Source organism: Glandiceps talaboti, chromosome 7, assembly GCF_964340395.1.
Source record: "Glandiceps talaboti chromosome 7, keGlaTala1.1, whole genome shotgun sequence".
Lineage (NCBI taxonomy): Eukaryota > Metazoa > Hemichordata > Enteropneusta > Spengelidae > Glandiceps > Glandiceps talaboti.
Window position 1 is genome coordinate 13,274,793 of NC_135555.1, and position 23,168 is coordinate 13,297,960.

The 23,168-nt window shown below is 34.3% G+C and overlaps 3 protein-coding genes across 4 annotated transcripts; 1 reads left to right on the forward strand and 2 right to left on the reverse strand.

Moving 5' to 3' along the window:
- Positions 1 to 2,404: 2,404 nt before the first annotated feature.
- LOC144437671 (uncharacterized) lies at positions 2,405 to 5,850 on the reverse strand. Its single transcript, XM_078126676.1, has 5 exons — positions 5,494 to 5,850; positions 4,312 to 4,489; positions 3,284 to 3,520; positions 2,872 to 2,935; positions 2,405 to 2,512 (listed from the first exon to the last, which is right to left on the reverse strand). The coding sequence occupies exons 1-4, from the start codon at positions 5,766 to 5,768 to the stop codon at positions 2,873 to 2,875; spliced, it is 753 nt and encodes a 250-aa protein (XP_077982802.1). The 5' UTR covers positions 5,769 to 5,850; the 3' UTR covers positions 2,405 to 2,512; position 2,872.
- A 1,729-nt stretch (positions 5,851 to 7,579) lies between these two features.
- On the reverse strand, positions 7,580 to 13,722 carry LOC144437670 (deubiquitinase OTUD6B-like). 2 transcript variants are annotated; one of them, XM_078126674.1, is made up of 9 exons: positions 13,620 to 13,722; positions 12,827 to 12,969; positions 12,183 to 12,272; positions 11,825 to 11,962; positions 11,031 to 11,096; positions 10,428 to 10,536; positions 10,124 to 10,185; positions 9,364 to 9,485; positions 7,580 to 8,088 (listed from the first exon to the last, which is right to left on the reverse strand). In XM_078126674.1, the coding sequence occupies exons 1-9, from the start codon at positions 13,708 to 13,710 to the stop codon at positions 8,001 to 8,003; spliced, it is 909 nt and encodes a 302-aa protein (XP_077982800.1). In that variant the 5' UTR covers positions 13,711 to 13,722; the 3' UTR covers positions 7,580 to 8,000. The 2 variants fall into 2 exon arrangements, with proteins under 2 accessions (XP_077982800.1, XP_077982801.1); XM_078126675.1 differs by having other exon boundaries at positions 12,815 to 12,969.
- An 85-nt stretch (positions 13,723 to 13,807) lies between these two features.
- LOC144437701 (geranylgeranyl transferase type-2 subunit alpha-like) lies at positions 13,808 to 22,356 on the forward strand. Its single transcript, XM_078126706.1, has 12 exons — positions 13,808 to 13,845; positions 14,375 to 14,485; positions 15,022 to 15,146; positions 15,699 to 15,886; positions 16,544 to 16,741; positions 17,248 to 17,331; positions 17,843 to 18,021; positions 18,553 to 18,652; positions 18,929 to 19,066; positions 19,410 to 19,615; positions 20,329 to 20,527; positions 21,594 to 22,356. The coding sequence occupies exons 1-12, from the start codon at positions 13,843 to 13,845 to the stop codon at positions 21,749 to 21,751; spliced, it is 1,689 nt and encodes a 562-aa protein (XP_077982832.1). The 5' UTR covers positions 13,808 to 13,842; the 3' UTR covers positions 21,752 to 22,356.
- Positions 22,357 to 23,168: the final 812 nt, after the last annotated feature.

Below are 23,168 nucleotides of genomic sequence, written 5' to 3' on the forward strand. Positions count from 1 at the left end.
GTATTCTTTCCTCAGAGCACTTCAACAGAAAATTTTACCTCAAAAGTGTACTACTACATACCTACCTGTACTGAACAAATGGGGTTCTCAGGAATACAAATACGTACTTGAAACTTAAAGTGACACAAGCTGACTTTTTTAAGCCTAACAATCTTACTCAGGTGAAAATACTTAAACAAAACCACATTCCAGTATAATGTTAATGTTGACACATAACTTCTATAACATTACAATTGTCTTCAGGTATTGTTGATTGCATAGTAGGGATTTCCTGAAATTTTTTTGATATGTATGATAAATTATGTCATCGCATCTTTTAAGGGTTATATCTTAATACCAGGTTTGAGTTCAATCAATTGCAAATGGTGGTCAAGTATGCTTCAGTAAGTACAATACTGTGAGTACCTTTGAAATATCCAGCAAAAACTACACTAAACTGTAAGATAAGTCGTGACATTCCGCCCTCATCGGCCTCCTCTCAGGGAGGGGTTGTCCGATGTGTGAGGGCGCCCTGCATGGCGTACCTTACAGACTAAAACTACACCAAATATGTTTAAACTCAGCTTGTGCCCCTTTAACTTTTACTTTACGGTAATATTAAGTGTACTATTATTCATACATATTACAGGTTCTATAATTATTACACAATCATACAAATATCTTGTGTTTTCATAGAGGTTTATTAGTAGAAATCCTGTTTTTATATCATATCTTGTCCCCAGACATGGACATAACATTTCCACTGACAGAGGTCATTACAAATTTTGTATAATATGCAATTCCATATAATCACATCTACTGTGTATTATATAAATAACACATGATCTTATCACTGCATCAGACACAGACATACAGACATAATTACGTGTACAGATTTTTGTTTAATACGTTTAAAAACCATTACATTTATTTCAATACATCTTACAATCACTGAAGATGTTCGTATCTAAATCAATGTATCAAAGTTTTCAGATTCAATAAGAAATAAGAAAATAAGATATAATTCTAAATTCATAAAAACCCTTAAAAACCCCACAGAGATTATGATGATTAGAAACATGTATATAATCAGATTCAAATATAAAATGTTATTTTTTTAAAGATTGGCAGTTTACCATGGTTACCAGCAATGTCATTTGTTTCAGTGCATGGTCACCACGGAGATGACCTAAGATATAGCTAGCCTCTGTTGTCATTGTAGAGATTGTTGATAAATAATGGTACAAGTCAACTTTATTGGTAAAATTCCTATTCTTTTATATTTTTTCGAACAAATTGTAAAAATAAATAATAGAATACGAGACGCATGTCACAATATACAAATGTGAAAAATGACAAAGCAAATACGTAAAAGATATAAAATGTGAGTGTCGAGTTGTGTATCTTACTAATACCACACCTCCTTTTGAGGTAATGACTTGATGATATTCATTACTCAAACTGCATCCTTATCCATTATTTTCACATATACACCCACAAGCACATCTAAACCACTTCACGTTGGTCAGTTGTCAGGGGCAACATGGTATTATCTCAGTAACTGCATGTATATAAAGAAAACTAATTCTGATATGACTTGGCAGCTAGCAGACACTGTCATCATGATAAAGGGTAGTTTTCAATAATTCTGGGCATCCAAAACTTTAAAGCCTACACACAGAGTCTTACATTTTATGACTGTTTGTAACTAAATCTAAACACAAAATTCATGAATTCACTTTGCAGCATGGGATGTTTTTTTGTTGAGTGTTGAAATCCTTGATATGAAAATCTTTTTACAGTAGTTTATGTTGATAAGCTTTCTCTGTCACTGATTAGTCAATATTAATAATCTTTTAGCAGTCATCTCATTCACAAATGTGTGCCTTCAGGTCCCAAGCTATGAAAACAACCAATAACTAAAGACACTAATACAAAACTTTGTTATGAGCAGAAATTAACATGATTTACGAAAGACATTTTTCTAAAGTGAACTAAAAAGGATATCCCATAATATCAATTAGGATTAAAATTAGGTATGAAAAACAAATGTCATGCAAAATTGGACATGAACAGAAGATTCATCTTGTTCATTCCTAATGGCGTCATTGATATGAGACAAATGATCCCCAGGAAATGATAAAAAAAAAACATGGGAATCAAAGTTCGGGGTGTAAGGACTGTTTGTGTATAATAATAAATATCATCTCTGCATTAATATCATAACCATTGTACCAATTATTGAAGAGTTGTAGTTGACTTTTCAACTACATGTATATGGCTTGTATTCATTTCAATATTCAAAATTAGCATATTCAATTTGATTGGTCCATTTTTAAGTGAATTCTATGGGTCAAAGTTCATGTATAACAATAGAGTAGCTTTGTCATGGTAGATATTGCATGTCCTTCTTCCACTATTCATCTAGTGACTTGTGGATTTCAAGTCAAACTTCAAACACATCACTTCATTGGTTTTGTAGATTTTAGAATTCTTACATGACAGGTACAATAGATCCAATTCACTGGGCAGTCTGTAAAAAGTTCAAAATATTCATCAATGGACTAAATTTATGAAATATTCTACTGTACATGATGTTAAACTACAAAATTAGAGAAATTCTGCTTTTTAATAATGGAAGATACTGTTACCAGATGTTCTCTATTAATGTTAAGTTTAATCAGTAACTCCAATGTTTTGTTTTGTAAATTGATTACATTTACTGAAATGGTGGTTTTTAATTGCCAGAAGCATTGATACAGTTATCCTGTTTTTTCCAACTTGTAGTTTTATGTGTACAAAAACATACCCCCTGGTAGAAAGAGGAATAAAGTTCTTAACTGGTGGCATGACTTACACATTGTAACTGAGTAATTTTTTGAACATTCTTACCTCAAAACATATTGTTGACAAGAACACCCTTCTTAAATAAAGCTTCTACCACATCTTGGGTTACCTACAGGATGACAATGTTAACATGTAATACTGAATAGGTGTCATCTGTGGTGCTTTTGGCGAGATGTGAAGGATGAATGGAAGATATCAATGAACGAATGAATGTATGTATGTATGTATGTATGTATGTATGTACGTACGTACGTACGTACGTACGTACGTATGTATGTATGTATGTATGTATGTATGTATGTATGTGTAGATGAGTGTGCAAACAAATAAGGGTACATATCTATTTCACATAGTACAAACCAGTGAAAGACAAAGCTAACACATCTACATCCAAATACAAATCAAAAGAAGCTATTCTACAAACAATGCAAATAAATGCTTGAAGACAAAACCTTACCCCTTCACAATTCTTGATTCGTAGTAATTTCAAACTGCTGCGTTCATTCTTAGTAAAGCCTCTGATACTTTTATTGGTGACTTTATAACAATAACTGACATCTAGTTCCTGTAGTGAGTGGCAATTCTCTGCAAGTTGTTGGACACTGATATCAGTAACGCCATAGTCACTACTAAGATGGAGCTCTCGTAAATGACGACAAAATCTTGCAATGTTACACACGCCTTCATCTGTCAACTGCAAACATAAACAAAGTCTTGCACATGAATCATGTTTATCTCTCAACTTCAACTGAACTTAATATCTATCCAACTTTTTTCTTTATGACAAATCAATCCCTGAAGTGCTAAAATCCTTTAAATCAAATAAATTCAAGCCAAGATTTTAAAAAGTAAACTTTTGAAAAAGTTCTCTGTGATGCTTTCATTTCAATTAAACAAAAAAGAAGTCAGTAGAAATTTGATTCAAAGAAGAAATAACATTTTATATTTTGGTTTATAGTTCTATTGTTTGACCTAAAAAATATCATTCAATGTTGCTTCACTAAAATAAAACTTTTCTGCATCATTTATCATGATATTATTGCACTTCTGGCCACTTGACTACTGTATAATCTTGAAAAAATTTAAGATAACGTCTAAGGTACAACACATACATAGTGTAAAACATAATATAAGGAATTCAAAGAGTATACTGCATATTAAGTTAATACATAATAGGAAAATTCTGTGCGTATCCCACGTCTTGTAGGAAGATTAGAATGCTCTTTTTTCAAAAGCATAAAATAAATATCTTGCACAGTTCGACCGATGCACATTGTGATGCAAATTTTGTGTTAATAGGAGATTTCAACACCCGTACTCAGAAGCTGTGTGATTTTGTTTATCATGACATATTTTGGTTTATGGTTCTAGTGTATGGCCTAAAAAATATATCATTCAATGTTGCTTCACTCAAATACAATTTTTTGCGTAATTTATCATGATATCAAATCATTGGAGGTATTTCAATTTGACAAATGAGCTTACTTTGTAACAACTGCTGAAGTCTAATTCTTCTAGACTACTACATCGCTGTGCAAGAACTGTCACACTAAAATCAGAGACGTGTTGACACCGTGATGCAGTCAGAATTCTGAGATTTTGACAACACTTAGCGATCGTTAGTAAGTTGGCTTCTGTTACTGCTCTCCAACATCTATCCAACCTACATAACAGATGGTGAAAGAAGACATTAGTGTCATCGAAAGGGGTAGAGTGGCATAACATGCTTACGATTTCAAGAAAACTGATATCAATATAACTTCTAAATTGTGGGCCAAGTTTTTTGTAAGTTTTATATTGATTTTACACTCTTTCACATGCATTGAACACTGATCCAGGAGCTAACGGTTTATATATGCTGTGTCCTTTAATAGCCCTGTTGATCACTTGACATCCTTGAACCCCAAGTGCTTCTAGCATGTGTCAGGTAAAATAATTTTGAGAATGTATAATATAAATGTAGTATGGTATAAATGCTACAGATCAGTGTGTGCCCACATCATAGATGTCCAATCACTTTCTCCCATATTCAAATCATCAAACTCACCCAAGTTTCAACTTGACCATACAAAGTCTTCTTGAAAATCGAACTCTACTTAACATTACTTGTGAATGTGATTACAGTGTTTTGACTTAGCCTTTACCTAACGTCGTAAAGAATGCATTCTAAGACCTAACAAGCAACAGCTAGCAATGAAATATATCTATTAACATGTACATGTACATGCAATACTACCCTGGGTGTAGTCTCAGACCACAGTTACTTGCGTTTGAATGATAAGGCAGGTTAAAAAGCTGTACGAGTCTACATTTTAAATGCAAGACTGTAAGATGTAATAAAGAAATTTTTTTGTACTGTGAAAATTACAATGTAGATACTGTAATGGGTAAATTGTGGGATGATTTGAGATTGGACAAACTGATGTTGAATGAGTTGAAATTGGGATGATGAAGTGATATACACATCAAGTCCTGAACAGTTTGAGGTGACCTTATGCCACAGGTGTCCTTAGACTAGAATGTTTCAGGATTCTGGGTATCCGGATGTATTTGTATTTAGACAGGCACCAAACTGTCCTAACTCATATATCAGGTAGGAGTTTGAACAGTTTTTTGTGCCTGTCTAAAAAAACATTAATATACAGTAGAGTTATGCTAAATATATACCTTAATTCTTGAAGACATGATGTATATATGATAAGATGACTTAGACCTCCTTCCGTTATCATAAAATCCCATTTACTTATGTCCAGAACTCGTGTGTGTTTTAAATATTCCCGTACAAGTCTTAAAAACCGACTGCATACCAGTTTCATTTCACATAATTCAACTATGTTGAGTCTGGCAAAAATGTGGTAGACAAGAATTTCATCTGGAAGTCTGGAGAACTGGTCCAGTTCAGAAGCACACTTCTTACAAAACTCCACAGAACAGCCTTTCATTTTTCTATGATTTGGTAAAGCTATACCATTGTCAACGTCACTTGTGTGTGTATTATGTTGTTCATCGATATCACCTGCAATGAATGTGTCCTCGAGCCCATTAACATTGTTTACAATAGCAAGTGCTTCTGCCATCCTGGTCGTGAATTTTACACAAATTAAGTTGGAACTCGTCAATTTGGCTGTTGTTTCCGTGCTGTAGGAAATACTGGAACGTTTACAGTTGCAACAAGTTCATTGTGTACATCTCCATTTACGTCTGACAAACGTTCTTTCAATGTGTGCACTGTGGTGTACAGAAAAACACAATTTCACTTTCCACTGTTGGGTGATCATACATACGTAACTAAAACACCTTCAGAGCGGCTATCACACAGCTTAACCAGGATCGCAGTTGTTCAGAAAATGGTCTTCGTTTCAAAACACTTTCCAAATGATATTTCAACCCGTAAAAGACCAACTCAAGAACCGTGAAGCTCATCAACAACCTGAAGCGACATGTGAAGTATGTAACTTTGTGTTATGAGACGTTTACGTGTCAAGGGGTCAAATTAGTTCGCCCTCTATGAGTGAAGATACATTGACATTCGTTTTTACCAGAGAGGCGTTTTCGTTTCACTGGGCAGTCTCTGGTTTCGCAAAAACCTTGCCAACGTTGGCCGTCATAATTGGAAATTTTATCATTTTGGAATCTAGTATTTATTGGATATCATTTGATTTGTTTTCATATAATGGAATTACTTTATTCATCACATTTGGATTTCTTTTGTTTTCTCCACAAGGACGATTCTATACAAGCTCACTAGAGCTATGGATGTATTAGGGGCGCTAAAACCGAGTGTTAACTGTAACTGTTACCAAAACCTATAATGAAACATGTTTCTTGGTCAGCCATTCATTCTAATTTTAAATATTTGTCTACTTAGATACCTCTAATAGTCTGAGAAAGTTCAAGTTCAGTTTGGGGTACACATATTTTAACACTTTCCATGTTCTCAAATGAGATTTAGAAAATAAAGCAAAGTGTACAGTCAGCTCTTAGCAACAACATACAAGCGTTGGTGTCATTGCCATGGCATCAACAAAACCAGTATGTACGTCACTTGGTGCTCATAGATATCTTCCATGGATAAATTGAATCCTCCTGTTCCCGACAGCGTGCACCTATTTCTATAAATACACAAGGCCACAACTGTGTACTTCTCCAATGTAGTCATACATCTACACATTTTAACTACATATATACTTGAAAACAGACTGAAAAATTCACTGTTATATCGTTCTTGATAAAGAGGCACAAGCTGATTTTATATATTTTAGGGCGGGACTTACGCTATGTATTAAAAGTCACTTGTAGTATTCTACTTACTGAAGTATACATAACTATCACTTGCAATTGACTGAACTCAAACCTGGTATAACATATAAACGATCTGATGATGTAATTTTTTATACATGTCGATAATGTCAAGGAATCCATACTAGGCAATCAACTGTTCTAACAATGCCAGAAAGCAATCGTAATGTTGTAGAACACATACATTAACATTATACTATAATAGACTTAATCAAGGTGTTATGTAAGTATTTTCACTCGAGTAAAACGTCTATGAACTCAGCTTGTGCCACTTTAAACATTACCAAAGCATCATGAACACACTGATGAATCTTTTAGTCAAAGTTGATAGAACATTTTGACAACCATACAGGATGCAGTTTAATAATCCACAAACAGTTCTCTGTAGTTAGAAATGAAATCACCATCTCTAAGTATATTCTATTTTATTCAGAACATTTAAATATCATTCAGTACAAGATTCGTAAGTTTCTCAAGAAAATCTTCCATAAAATTTCTCAACTTAGCTGTCATTCTTTCATCAAAGATTCCAGCCTTGTATTTTTGATTTCTCCGTAGTCATGTTCAGTTTACAAATTCATTGTAGTCTCTAGCTATCATACATTTGACAGTAGTTATAACATGTCTATTTTAGCTCTTGTATGGGGAGCTAATGTTAAAAGTCTGTCTGTCTGTCTGTCTGTCTGTCTGTCTGTCTGTCTGTCTGTCTGTCTATCTGTCTGTCTGTCTGTCTGTCAGTCACATTTGCTGACAAGTAACAACAGTGGCTAGACCAGGATGGCTAACTCTTCTGTGATATCACATGTTTTGTATCCGATGACAATTGGCATAGCCTTGACTGAAATAACAATAAAATGCTAATTGTATTTTAAATGTTATGAGTCTTCATCAGATTCTTCATTATCTTGTCTTGGTATAACTGAATTGTAATGTTCACCTAGTCCATAAGCATGTCTATGATACCTGCAAAAGATAAACAATCAGAAAGTGAATCAACTGATCTTGGTTTGTCTTTTCTAAGAGACACCATACATAACACTAGAGAAGTAAGTATTCTATGTTTGAAGACATAGCTCAATACACACGTGCACACATACATGCACACACACACACACACAGACACACAGACACACACACATGCACGCACACACAGACACACACACACAGACACACAGACACACACACCCACGCCCCACCCACCCCCCCACCCCACACACACACAGACACACATGTTTGAAGACATTGCTCAATACACACATGCTCACGTGCACACACACATGCAGACACACACACATGCACGCACCCACACAGACACACACACACAGACACAGACTCACACATACATGCATACATACACACATACACCCCACACACATACACACACCCCACCCCGCACCCCCACACACACAGACACATACATACACACCCACCCACACACAGACACACACATACATACACACACACACCCACACACACACACCCACACACACACACACCCACACACACACACACACACACACACACACACACACACACACACACACACACACACACACACACACACACACACACACACACACACCACTATGTCTAATTGGTGCCTAAAATATGGTCCTGTAGTTCATTAGCCAAAATCAAGAATATGGCATGTTCCAAAATATAAATTCACTGTAGTCAAAGGCTAGCAATTTAGTTATGGTATTCAACTTGAAAATACAAGTTCACTTACAAATGTGTTCATTTATTCAGATGTTATTCCTCAATATATTTCTTCATTCAGTCAAGGAAAATACAAGTGACCTAAAGGGCCTTTGTCACTACGAGTGACCACTGACTAGCCGTGTAGTGGAAACCCTTAGTTCACGAGTATTTTCCAGCTGAATGAAGAAAATATTGGGGAATAACATAATTATACCGGCGCCAGTAACATCGAAGGAAAATCGGGGAAGCAATTTTGAATATTTTGACTCATATTTTGAACACAGCAGAACCAGTGATGTAGACACGCATTGTTGTGACATAGACATGCGTTGTTGTGATGTAGAACAACCAGAGTATATATTCCATATTTTTTGTTGACCCTGGCTCATGCATAGTATAATGAATGTTATAAGGTGTTCTTTTACTCATTACTATAAAGTCCTAAAACGTATATGGTAAAACTTCTATGACCTGAATAAAGGTTTTCCACACGTTACAAATGTATCCCTTATTCTTAGTTTTGTATTTAATACTTACGATAAAATGATAGAAGGCTTTGATTGTGATTCGTGTAAGAATTCTTCTCCAATTATAAGTGGTGGTACATCTGCTTGAATGATTTCTATAGCTTGATTAAATATATGACTCAAGGCTTTGATCTGAAAATACAATTTATGACAATAATTATCCAATACTTTCTTTCGGTTGTTTTGACTGAGAAAATCAGGGCAATGTGTATTTAGTGAGTGACGTGACTGTTGTGTTGTCAATGGGCTCAAGTTCAATGTATTATTTTCTAAAATAATTTTAAAGCTTAGGTTACAAGCACTTTTGGTCGGGAAAGAAGATATATTTTGTGATCCACTGATTGGTTGATTTATCAATTTCAAGTCAACATTAGACTGTGAGATACGTCGTGTCACTGCGCCCTCAACGGCCTGCTTGTGAAAAGGGTTGGACGATGCACCACATCATGGCATACCTTACAGACTACGTCAACACATACAGCTTTGTTCTTTCTGACTGACATTGCAACTAAAACAAGTAGCTCAAAACCAAATCTTTACATTCAAAATTTGGCAAAGTAACTGCACTACAGGTAACCTATAAACATCTATAAGCATAGCATTTTGTACACATAATCATATGCCTTTCACAAGGATCTCGTGCAGTAGTTTTATAGCGGTTGTTACACTGCCCTCTATGGTGAACACAAACACACATGGTGTACTTTTATAACTTGCTGGATACCCAATTTACAAACTTTACAATGTTGGAATAACTATTTACAACTTACTTCATGTTGACCACCCCATGCAGCTGTCTCAACAATATCTGAGCAGTATTTTTTATATTCATCTGAAACAAATGACAAATATCAACTGTCAACTTTGTTTTTGAAAATCTGAAGAAAAAGAGCCGAGAATTGAAACACTTCTTTTAAATACATTTGTAATACCCTGAAACTAATTTATAAAACAGGTTTAAATCTAAACTACTTCCAACAGTTCTGTTACTACGACAATACCGTGAGATGTAAATCACTCCTAAATTATGGTTGCCATGCCAACAGATCATGACGTAAAGTTCCTTTCACATACCTGTAGTTAGAAGATCTCCAGTATTGTGGTTTATAAGAAATGGTAGGAAGTCATCTTGATGAGAGAGTAGATACTCTGAGGTTTGTTTACGTAATCTTTGTAGTGATACCTGTTAAACAAACAAACAAACAAACAAACAAGTACAGCCTTTAGTAAATTCATCAACATCAGAAGACTGCAGACTACCACACAAATTCTGTTTTGTTTTCCAGTAAATTTATCCTTATCAGAAGAAATATGTCAAAATACACTATTTTAAATTTCACATAAATCCACTTGTAATAGTATTTCTGGGTGGTCAACGACGATTCCTTTATTCTTGACCAAAAATGTTCATCACTTTGTAATAACACACACACAGTTTAAAGTTTGTAGCATTGAGCTTTCCATCTGTCTTGCTGTAATCATGGAATCTGTCATTCTGATGAAGATCGTCGACTAAGACAGATTGAAAGCTCAGTGCTAAAAACTTTGAATTGTTAGATCCTTTGTAAATCCTGTACTCTTCATCCAATTTCTTACTTTCTGAAACAACCTTTCCAGACCTACATCTACTACATGTTTGATGTGACAGCAGAGATGTTGATATCATGTAAGACCCACCTGAATGTCTTGTCTTTGTAACTGATCCTGAAGAGCATTATACAGACAGTGTCCGTCAGAAGAAATCTGTAAAATATTAACCATACTTCAGTTGTATTCTATGCTACTGTATGCTCTTTCTATTTCTGATATTTCATAAATTAAAGAAAAACTTACTGTATAAATGTTTATTTACAATATATAGAGATATATGTAATGTCTCTGCATTGTCTCATTAAATAGCTGTGATTACTTTAATTAAACTAAACACAGGTTAAAATTTTGATTCAGTCAGACAGACAGACAGACAGACAGACAGACAGACAGACAGACAGAGTGAGACAGACAGACAGACAGACAGACATACATACATACATACATACATACATACATACATACATACATACATACATACATACATACATACATACATACATACATACATACATACATACATACATACATACAGACACAGTGACACATGCACAAACACGTGCATCTGCACACACACCCATACAATCATCAGTAATATACTGTATACTGCAAAGTGTAAATATAAATATAAAGAGTGTCAAGACAAAGAGATTGCGGTAAATGTGATGTCATCTGGTTTCCCATAAACCCTTGCAGGAATGCTAGAAATGGTTCAACACATGTCAGGTGTAGTTGGGCTTCTTTACAAGATTTCAAAGTTGAACAAGTCACTGATGTGCTATTTTGTCACCCCAAATCATATGCAATTGATAGCAGGAATCAATACAAGTGTACTAAAGGTAGAAATAAGTCTGACTGGACTTTTCCTTTAAAATCTTTACCTCCTTAATGCCAAGGCCCCTCTCCTTGAGAATAATTTTAAGTTTTCCAGCCTCCATATTTCTTGCACTATGAATATTATTAGCCTCTTCTTCTGCTATCCTTGCTTCTTTTTCTTTCTCCTGGTTAGCTTTTTTCTCCTGTTGTAAGAAACCAGTTGAATTTTCAGAATCCGTCAAATAAAACACTTAAAACAGTTCATATGTAGAAAGCAAAAATACAGATCATGGTTTTGATTGTCCCTAAATAATAGCGATGCACTGTTGCCTCATGGGACTTAGCAGACATACATATTCATTAGTTGAACAATGAATATTCATGACTCCCAACTGCTTAATACCTACAGATAAATAGTCATACCTTTCTTTTCTGTGCTTTTGATTTCTTTTGTGACTTTGCTGGTGGTGCAGCTATTTCCAGCCGTTCTACTTCTGCTGTCACATCATTGGTCTGAAACACAATGTGAAAAAGTTACATCAATCATCAAATGAGTCTCTATCCATACATAGATTTCATGCAATCCAACACTAAATATTGTTCTTTTCAAAGTCAGTCAATGTAATGTAATGTGAAATGCTAATTTGGATGTTGAATGTTTAGCATGACAATCTAAGGTACACAGTTGACTTACCTAATTGATTCCCTGAGTTAAGTCTAACAATAGACAGGTGTATTTACTGTATATTCTAATTTGTAACAATGACAAGGTGTGCTTACTGCATATGCAAATTTATAACATTGAACAGGTGTATAATGTAAATGTAAATGCTTATTTATAACACTGGACAGGCATACTTACTGTAAATATGCTAATTTCTAACACTAGACAGGTGTACTTACTGTAAATATGCTAATTTCTAACACTAGACAGGTGTACTTACTGTAAATATGCTAATTTCTAACACTAGACAGGTGTACTTACTGTAAATATGCTAATTTCTAACACTAGACAGGTGTACTTATTGTAAATATGCTAATTTCTAACACTAGACAGGTGTACTTACTGTAATTGATTCCTTGAGTTTATTTAATTCTTGTTCATGTTTCAGATCCAAATCTTTTTCAAGTTTGGTAATTTCAGCTGTAACTTCTTTCTTCTTTTTCTTATCTCCTTTTGGGATTGTATGTTTCATTCCTTGAATCTTAGCTGTAACATCAAAATAAACGATCAGCTCACATAGAATATATACATATTTTCATCTTGGCCATTAGCTGTAATAATTTTAACGCTATTTTTTTATTTCTTAGAAACATTAGAAACAAAAAAATGCTACAATCATTGCATCATTGCAGCTACTGTAACAACAACAAAGTACAGCATGTTGCAGGTTACAGTTTACTGGCTCTGTTTGACACACAGAAACCAATAAGAAACTCCACATGCTACATCTTCATTCATATTGGTCATTTTTGTTTTGCTTTGTTTTATTTTAAACAAGGAATCTTTTGAGATGTTGAAAGATGAATATAAAGTGACAATAGAAGATTAATGAACTCGATGAAGTCTGCATATATGGATCACATACTGCAGATGTCTTGATGGGTGATACTGTTGATCATCAGTTACACTGGACCCACTAAAATGTAAAGTTCCTGTCTTTACCAATACAGTGTACAATGTATATCACTATATGTAATCGACTTGTCATTCGCATTCATATGTAACACTTCGTGAGGCAATCAATGAATCATTGGGATATCGCCGTTATCGGATGAAATCATATTAAAATTCGCGATTCAGAATTACTTGTAGGTCGCTAGATAAAGTGACGGATATACAGTTTACAGATACAACACCTTGTAACTCCTTTCTTTCCTTTTTGTGACATCGTAAAAGTTCTTCTTCGGCACTCTCGACAGCAGCAGCGCCATCATCGAGCTCCGCCATGTTCGTCTTCCTACTTCCGGGCCGGCTTCTCTTGACCTTTGACCTAGTTTTAGGATATTACAATATCCATGTTCAGCTTCCTGTACTAGCGAAGGTATTTCAGGTGGAGAGGACCTAGGACCAATTGTTACCATGGTAGGTTAGATAAGCTTTTGAAATATGTAGTGTTATTTCACAGTTGAGTGTAGACGAAGATTAATTCATTAAAATACAATTTACAAATGTACTAGTAGTAGTAGATCCACCCTATCATGACATTTGCATAGTGCAGTGAAAACAATAGTTATCCTGACATTACTACATTTAAGTCATTAGGGTTCTCCAGGCTGTAGTAGGGTAGGCTCCATCATATGGTTTATAAAGATAAGAAAAATCGTAATTAACATAACAATACTTGTCTTTGTTACATGTAAGTAAATTAATATATACACATGCATGCTATCTCAATCTGAGACACAGGTACTCGAATCAATCTGTATGGTTTTTAAAAAAAAAATATGTATAGTATTAAAGTAAGTCTTATTTACTATACGTATTCTTTTTTTTAAATCATACAGATTGATTTGAGTACCTGTGATCTGAGATATATAATTCAAAATAAGCAAAATAGATAATCTGTGAGTAGTTTCTTTCTTGTTGATGTAAAATATTTTGTTCTTTTCAGCATGGACGTATCAAGGTGAAAACGACTGCCGAACAGAAAGAAGCCAAAAGAAAAGAAAGAGAGAAAAAATTGAAACTTTACAATGCAGCGACAGAGAAAGCATTTGAAAAGGTATTAATTATCATTTATTGGAGATCTTCTAGATTATAAAAATGAAATACGACTAAACAACCATAATGATATACTATAGATGAAAGATACAATAAGTTGTACTACTACTAATGAGTTCATTTGAGAAGAATCAAGCAAAAGCAAACACTTCAAAATGAATTTTAATTTGAACTAAATTCTGGAGAGTCGACATTTCATGCTTTGATATCAATTACAATTAAATTCACATTACCGGTAAGTGTAATTGCCAAGAAACACTGAGTTGAAGATTGTTCCTCATTCATTATTCATTCAATGAAGGTCCTTGCCATAGACACCCACTGATTGGTGCAGACATGCACAGAACTTAAATATTCATGACTCCGAAGTAGTATTCCACTTTAAGACATTAGCTTTTGCTGTAATTTAATCAGGTGAAAATTAAAAGTAAATGTGTATAAATTTTCTACTTTGCAGTTTGTACGAGGAATTATTGTATGGAGGTATATATCTGTCATACTTCCTAGGATGATATTATTTTTTGTGTTGTTTTACAGCGTGCCAACAAGGAGTATGATGATGAAGCCCTAGAACTGACTGGTCAGATGCTAAATGCTAATTCAGATTTTTCAACAATGTGGAACTACAGGAAAGAAATCTTTGTGGACTACAAGGACAAAAAGTCAGTATAAGTACAATATTTAATCTTTCAAATCACAAATTTAATAAACAACTATAAAATTTAGGTAGCCATTATATGCAGTTATTGCCATATGATTTGAAATCTAGGAAGTATTTTCTAAGCTGAGATGATGAGTTCAGTATAAAAGTTCAAGTTGTTGGTTTCAAAAGGATGAATCTAAATTTGCCGTACACTTAAAATATATCAGGTATTTTCTAACTTGTAATAAATTTGGTTTAAAAAAATTACATTCAGTCATTGGTTGCAATAGAGTAAGTTGAATGAAACTGTATTCAGCATTTTAGTCTCTCATGGGAAACCTTTGTCAGGATTCTGAAATAGAATTGCAGAGGGGGCTATGGGATATTAAACTCAGCTGCTAAGCAACTGTTTTTCAAACCCACTATTGGTCCAATTACATCCTGAAAATAAGGAGCCAGACATTGAAGAGTTAAATTTGATTTCTCTCAGAGTGTTTTCACTAGATTTAAAGTTGATTTGGTAAATTTAGATCACAGTGTTTATATGCATTACTTTCTCTTGTAATTATAGAACTGCTGAGGAGATGGAAAAGATCTTTAAGAATGAATTACATTTCCTGGAGATATGTTTACAACAGAATCCTAAATCGTATGGTGTGTGGCATCATAGATGCTTTATTATGGATACTATGCCTAACGCTGACTGGAAGAGAGAACTGGAATTGTGCAATAAATTCCTGGAATATGATGAACGAAATTGTATGTATATCTCACTTCACTAACAACTCTTATTAGGCTCATTTGTCCACAAAGTCATGCATTATGCTTAGTGGATCAATCTGAGAAAGACTGTAGTATGCTGTTGAAATTGCACTTTTTTCAGGTACAATTTTCAATGTCACAACCAAAGACGTCCATTGTTTTCCTTGCTCTTGAATCTTATTTTGTATTGAGTTCGAAACTCAGAGCATAAACAGGATCAGGACAAGGGGATGGAAATACCAGTAGTATACAGTGTTCTTCTGCAGTCAGATGACAAGTCTACATCAATGAATTATAAACAATAACAGCTGAAGGAGACTGAATGATTCAACCGAAATACTTAGTAAATTATTTACACACTGAGTTCGGAAATAATACAACATTTTCAAGGTTGTGTTGGGAACAAAAATTTTACTTTAATACAATTATCATTCTAAAAAGATATTTGAAAATAAGTTACTTGTTGGATGTTAGTACTCAAGCAAATCAAGACAGTGAAATTATATTGATCTTGTACACCTCAAATTGTTATGGAATATATTTATACTGATACACTTTCTTTGCTGTCAGAGAAATTATATTCTGATCTCTTCATCTTTAGTCAAAGTCATATATTATTATATACTATAAATATGAATGTGTTTTACTTTACAGTTCATTGCTGGGACTATCGTAGATTTGTTGTACAGAGATCTAATGTAGCTGTAGAGGCAGAAGTAGAGTATACTAACACCAAGATAAGCAGTAATTTCTCCAACTTTTCATCCTGGCATTACCGTAGTAAACTGTTACCAATACTTTACCCGGATCCTACTAAAAAAGAAAGAGTTAAAGAAGATATACTTCATCAAGGTAAACAATGTTACAACTATATTTTCACAAATTAGAGTTGTTATGGAATTATTTGTACATTATTTCCATACAAAAAAGAAAACGCTGTTTATCAACAGCGCCCTCTATCATGGAGTGAACAAGACTGACAGTTTGCAGTTGAAACTTTTGCAATGAAAGCTTGCAGCTTGTCAAATTATGTTGTGTGTATTGTATAAAATTCTACTACTCATCGTAAGAGTGGATTATAACAGTAATTTATCGTGCTGACCTGTAACGTATGTTTGTATTGCACAAACGATTTGTACTGTAAGCGCTGTCTTCAACAGATACTACCTGGTATAATACACATTTAATTTGGGGTTTTTTGAGGTCGTGTGCTTTTATATCGGGTATAAACTGTTATGAAATATGAATTTCACTTAACACACTCATTTATTTGAAATCACAAACTGATACAGAGTTTATGTAAATTTGTACATATGGTATAACATTTTGTACTGAGACACTAAATGTTGTTTCTACAGAGTATGAACTGGTACAAAATGCATTCTTCACTGATCCCAATGATCAGAGTGCATGGTTCTATCACCGCTGGCTGTTAGGACGAGGTAAGTTATATATAAAATATGACAATATCATAACTAGGCAAAGCCCCTAAGCTCACGCAGAGTAGATTCATTTCACAATGATATTGTTGATAGCGGCCTCCATGTGGAGAATGTACATAGTATATAGAACACGCATCCATGGGTAAAACCACCAAAAAAAACATTGCATAGTATATAGGACGTGCATGCGTACTAATCATTGAGCCACTATGTGTGAGCTATTACAAGTCAACCTCCATTGACCCCAATGTATCGACCAATAGAAATCTTCATAGCTCATTTGCTACAGTTTTCTAGTTCATGAAGAAAACATCTTACTGAGAGCAGATAAACAATGGCTTTGACCCCCCCCCCCCCAACACAATGCATGTTAACAACACTATTGCATATCAAAGATTGTATGAGTGATAGTTTTGATGCCGTCACAAATCCGAAACCAACCAGTGGTGAAGTTGGTTAGAATTCAAAAAGTGAGATCTTTATGTTTTGTTTTATATCCTTATGTTGTCAGCTGAACAAGCCCAAGATATCAGATATATGTACATCAACAAGAAGATGGAGAGATTAGTTGTTTCTTTAACCATAGCAATGAACTTGGAGAAAGAGGAAAGTGAGATTAAAGTAAATGACCAGGTTGTCAAGGCAACATGGTTTACTCCTAACAAGCAACGTTATTCCAGTCTGGTATGGGTATCCTTTTCTCTCATGGCAATGATTTTTTCCACTTTTAGAGTCCTGTCAATCAAGTGAAGGATAGAAGGTGATGTAAATATGCAAATTAAATGCTTTGTTATTCAAATATGGAATTGCTTCAACATAGTTGAAGTGAAGTGGATATTGCGTATTATGCAATTATGCAACTTAAAAATTGCTTTATTGTCTATGAAAATAACATGCAAATATAGTCGAAATATTGTCATAAAATAACAGGTTGAGACAAATGAAAGTTTGTGTTTTTGATAAGGTCGGTCAGTAGGTAAAATCATAAAAAAATAACTGTTTTACAAAACAAATTGGAATCCTGCCAACAATTACAAGAATTAGAACCTGAAAACAAATGTAAGTGCTAGCCAATCAGAATCCTGGTAACATTTGCAAGAATTTAGAGTCAGAAAATAAATTTAAAAAATGCTATATGTGTTGTTTGAAAGACAATTTAGCTTACGGTATTATGTTCACTTGTGATACAGTGTGTTAGTTTTTCCTATTGACTGAATATAGATATGTCAACTACCAGAAGGTACTATGTGTCAAGCTCAAGTCAATAATATCAATGTATCTATAGATGGAGGTAGAATTCAGAAAACCGTTGTTTTGAAAGGTAATTGTTGAACTTTTTGTGTCAAATTTATTTTGTGTCAAAATCAATGTCTGTAAAAATACTTTTATCTTTCTGAGGATAAGTTACGTCAAAACTAGCCTACGGAATTATTTTGTGTCAAAATTGATGAAATATTTTAAAATCAAAACAAGTGATTTTATAACTTTGTGTCAAAAAAAAAGTGGAAATCAAATTCGAAGACAAATTTAGATCGAAGTATATAGCTCTTATGAACTCAAATTTAAACTGTTTTGTTTTGATTTATTTCATCACTAGGAGAAGTGTGTTGCCATGGTGATACGGTGACACCACAAACTGTCTTTACATCTGAGATGAGTGCAGAGACATCAACTGTTTTACAAAACGAATTGGAATCATGTCAACAATTACAAGAATTAGAACCTGAAAATAAATGTAAGTGATAGCCAATCAGAATCCTGCTAACATTTTAGAGTCAGAAAATAAATGTAAATGACAACCAATCACCATCCTGCTAACATTTGAAAGAATCAAAGTCAAAAAATAAATGTACCGATAAAGTAACACCCAATCAGAATTCTGCCAACATTTGAGAGGATTAGGTCCTGAAAACAAATGGACATATTGACCAATCACCATCCATTTACAATTTATACTAGGAGTCACTTCTGTAGAAGGAGAACAATGTCTTTGTTTTGATCAAGTTGACATACATTAACAATTCTTGTTTTCATGGGGTTTTTTCCAAATTCTAAGATCTTGATTGATTTTATTTCAGGGTGTTTATTGACTATTCTGTTCTTGATGAGAGCATTAAATCCTTTGAAATATGAACAGCTAACACTGGAATATCTGGACCTACTCAAGAAAGTGGATTCATATCGGATGAAATATTACAATGACTTGAGAAGTAAATTTGTGATTGAAAACACTATCAGTAGAATTGCAACAAGTGATGTCACAAGTATAGACCTTTCTAATAAGGTGAGTTAGAGACCTAACAAGGTGAGTTAGATGCTACAAGTATAGACCTTTCTCACTAGGTGAGTTAGAATGCTACAAGTATAGACCTTTCTCACTAGGTGAGTTAGATACTACAAGTATAGACTTTTCTAACAAGGTGAGTTAGATACTACAAGTATAGACTTTTCTATCAAGGTGAGTTAGATACTACAAGTATAGACTTTTCTATCAAGGTGAGTTAGATACTACAAGTATAGACTTTTCTATCAAGGTGAGTTAGATACTACAAGTATAGACCTTTCTAACAAGGTGAGTTTAATAGACACTATACTAGAGACCTTTCCAATACAGACAGAGAATACTCCAAAGACAGCCCTTTCAAATATATGATCTTTCAAAAAATATGCCTTGTTTATAATGACAGCGTGAATTTTCAGCCATATAAAACAGTGAGATGGAAAAATAACCAATTCACAATATAAAGAGCACTCACTCTTTAAGACCACAATAACCTGGATACAAGTACAATAATGACATCATTTCATTGTGTGGTGTCTCAGATAAATTGTACCATTGTACAGTTTACTGTAATTGGTGTAATTGTACATTCAAGTGTACTCATTTTTAAAACACAATGCATTCTCACAAAATTTTACCTTCCATTACTGCTTAAAGACTGAATTTCTCAGCATATGCTAGCCAATGTTCTAACAGGCTGTGTTATTAATTTACAGGGGCTGACTTGTCTTTATCATGCAAATCACCTTATATGCATGACAGATGTTAACCTATCATCCAATCAGCTGTCATCTCTCAGACACTGCTACATGTTACAAGGCATACAGAAACTAGAAGCAGATGATAATAAAATCAATGATTTATCTGATGTTGTCTTCCTTCCACAACTACAGACATTATCAATACAAAATAATTGTATCCTTTGAAATGAAGACTTGCTCCTGTACTTGTTACAGTGTTGGCAAGTATAGTGTAGTGTTTGAAATGAAGACTTGCTCCTGTTGTTACAGTGTTGGCAAGGATAGCATAGTGTTTGAAATGAAGACTTGTTCCTGTTGTTACAGTGTTGGCAAGGATAGTGTAGTATTTGAAATGAAGACTTGTTCCTGGACTTGTTACAGGGTTGGCAAGGATAGTGTAGTGTTTGCTGTATAGATGTAGACAAGTGTTATGTCTACATTAACAAAGAAACCATATCAACAAAAATGATTATTGTTTATTGTAGTAGGCACTCGACACAACATTAAACCAGGTCATAACTTTGATAATGAAAGATAACACCCTTGACAGTGACATGCAAGTATCACGTTATTCAGGAAAAGCATTTATCGTGGAAAAGTTTATGGTTTCAGTGACAGCTACTGGAATGATGGAGCCACTAATACAAAGGTGTGCTGGATACAATCAAGAATAATTATCGCAAGGGTGAACGGTATTGCCTGATGTAAGGTTGTGTACAGACATAACGAAATTAGAAACTGAATAGGGTGCTTTGTACAATCTGCTGTGGTTTCATTGTTGACTACAGGGCAAACTATCCTTGCTGGTTCTGAATCTGCATAGTGATTACATGTATTAGAAATGAATCTCATTGTCTGATGTGACATATTCAGTTATTAGAAAGACAAAAGATTGCATAGTTTGGCCACTAGGAGTGCTGTTCAGAAGCAGCTTTTTGACCTGATGTATGAGCCATGATAGTTGAGAATTCAACCCACTTTGAAAAGTTGGTTGCATTCTCAACCAGTCAAAACATTCTGCACTTCATTTCATGAAGGATCTCTTAGCTACATTGCATTAACCGTCCATGTACTACCATCCGAGTTCAGAATTTTTTTTTCCCCTGTGTGGGTTATCCTTTTGTGACACTTCTTTTGAAAATGACTGGCAAGGTGGATATAAACTACAATATGGCGTATTGTGTTATGAAAGCACTCATGTTCGTGCAGTCCATCTATTTTCCTTGACCTCTGACCTCTAGGTTTGACAGTTATTGAACAACTATCACCTCTATCCAGTTGTGCAGGACTGACAACTCTACAACTACAAGGTAACAGTGTCTGCGATATACCGGATTTCAAGGTCAAAGTTCAAGCTTGTCTTCCTCAGCTGAAACAATTAAATGGAGAGGACCTCTAAAATGAAACATTTTATTACGATGTGCAACAAGAGAAACATGCAAGTGTTTGCAATGTTGTCCCGAAACCTGTAGTTTGCAATGTGTAGTTGTTGTAAACTTGTATTCTATCCTGCATTATCTGTATAGCTTGAAGATAAATGTCGAGATATAAAACACAAATAGTAATTATGTATATTCTGTCAGCAGGCCACTCACTTAACTCATATGCCCATGTGAGAAAGAATGCATTCATTTCATAACTGGGTAATACCTGTACAGGTCTCCACCTGGCATACATCATCCACTGATAATCAACAATCAATGATGGGGTTGACTGATGTGTGAGGGCACAGCATACCTTACAGACTATGATGGTTTGTGACTCCAAGTTACTATTACATAAAAAGATGGGGTACATCCCATATACTTCCTTATGCCTTGTAGATAAAATTCTTTCCCTCCTTACCCAAGTATTCTGTAAGCTACATGTGTAAGTTTTATTGCCACAGTATTAGACATGTTAACATTACTAGTACAGCTTTGCATTCCAATAATCTGTACTTTGATCATGAAATCTCGGTCATTTCACCATTAAAGCTCAGGCACTGAAACATATATTAAAGTGAGTGTGTCGACCATTTAATCTTGAAAACTGTACTTCGGCAACCAAAATAAAATTAATAACCAAGTTATGTAAATATTCTTTAAATTCGTTGTATGTGGCTTTGAAAATTACAATGATGGATCTGACATAAGATTTTAAATTTGTACAAGTATAATGGTATATGTGCCAACCTACAAGGTAGCATGTCTATTTATTCATCATAGAAGTACAGGATATGTCACATATTTCACATAACTTATATATGGCATATTGCAATTTAAGCAGAATTCAGACATTTGTTTTGGGTATAAATTGAAAGCTTTGCCGTGTATGCCACACATTGACAATGATAGTTTTGTTAATGATTAAAGGTATATTAGCTGCAACGGAGACTATTTTTTTTGACTATTTTTGTTCTTATTTTCATTATAATTTTACTTTTACACATGCTAAAGTATGTACAATGACCTTGTGTTCAAAGCCAAGCAACCTTCCATAAATGTATAAAATGATAATAAAAGAATATTAAAGGAATACTCACAACAGGAGGATCTGGTAAAAGTTGAATACATGCATTACCCTTGGTAACCAAAGTCCAGTAAAATATTTTGTGGTGAACTCAGGTGGGTTTTACAGTGATGGTTTTACCTACTTACCAACCCTCTTTACGGCCAGGGTTTCAATCCCAGGTTCTCAGTGTTATCTTATAAGTGAAGCCATAGGGATTACATAGGAGTATTCTTTTGTTCTGAATCAACTCTTTCCATAGCTCTGCCAGACAAATGTTTTTCATACCGAAATACTAATCTCTTTTCCAAGTGGGCCTTTAGAAT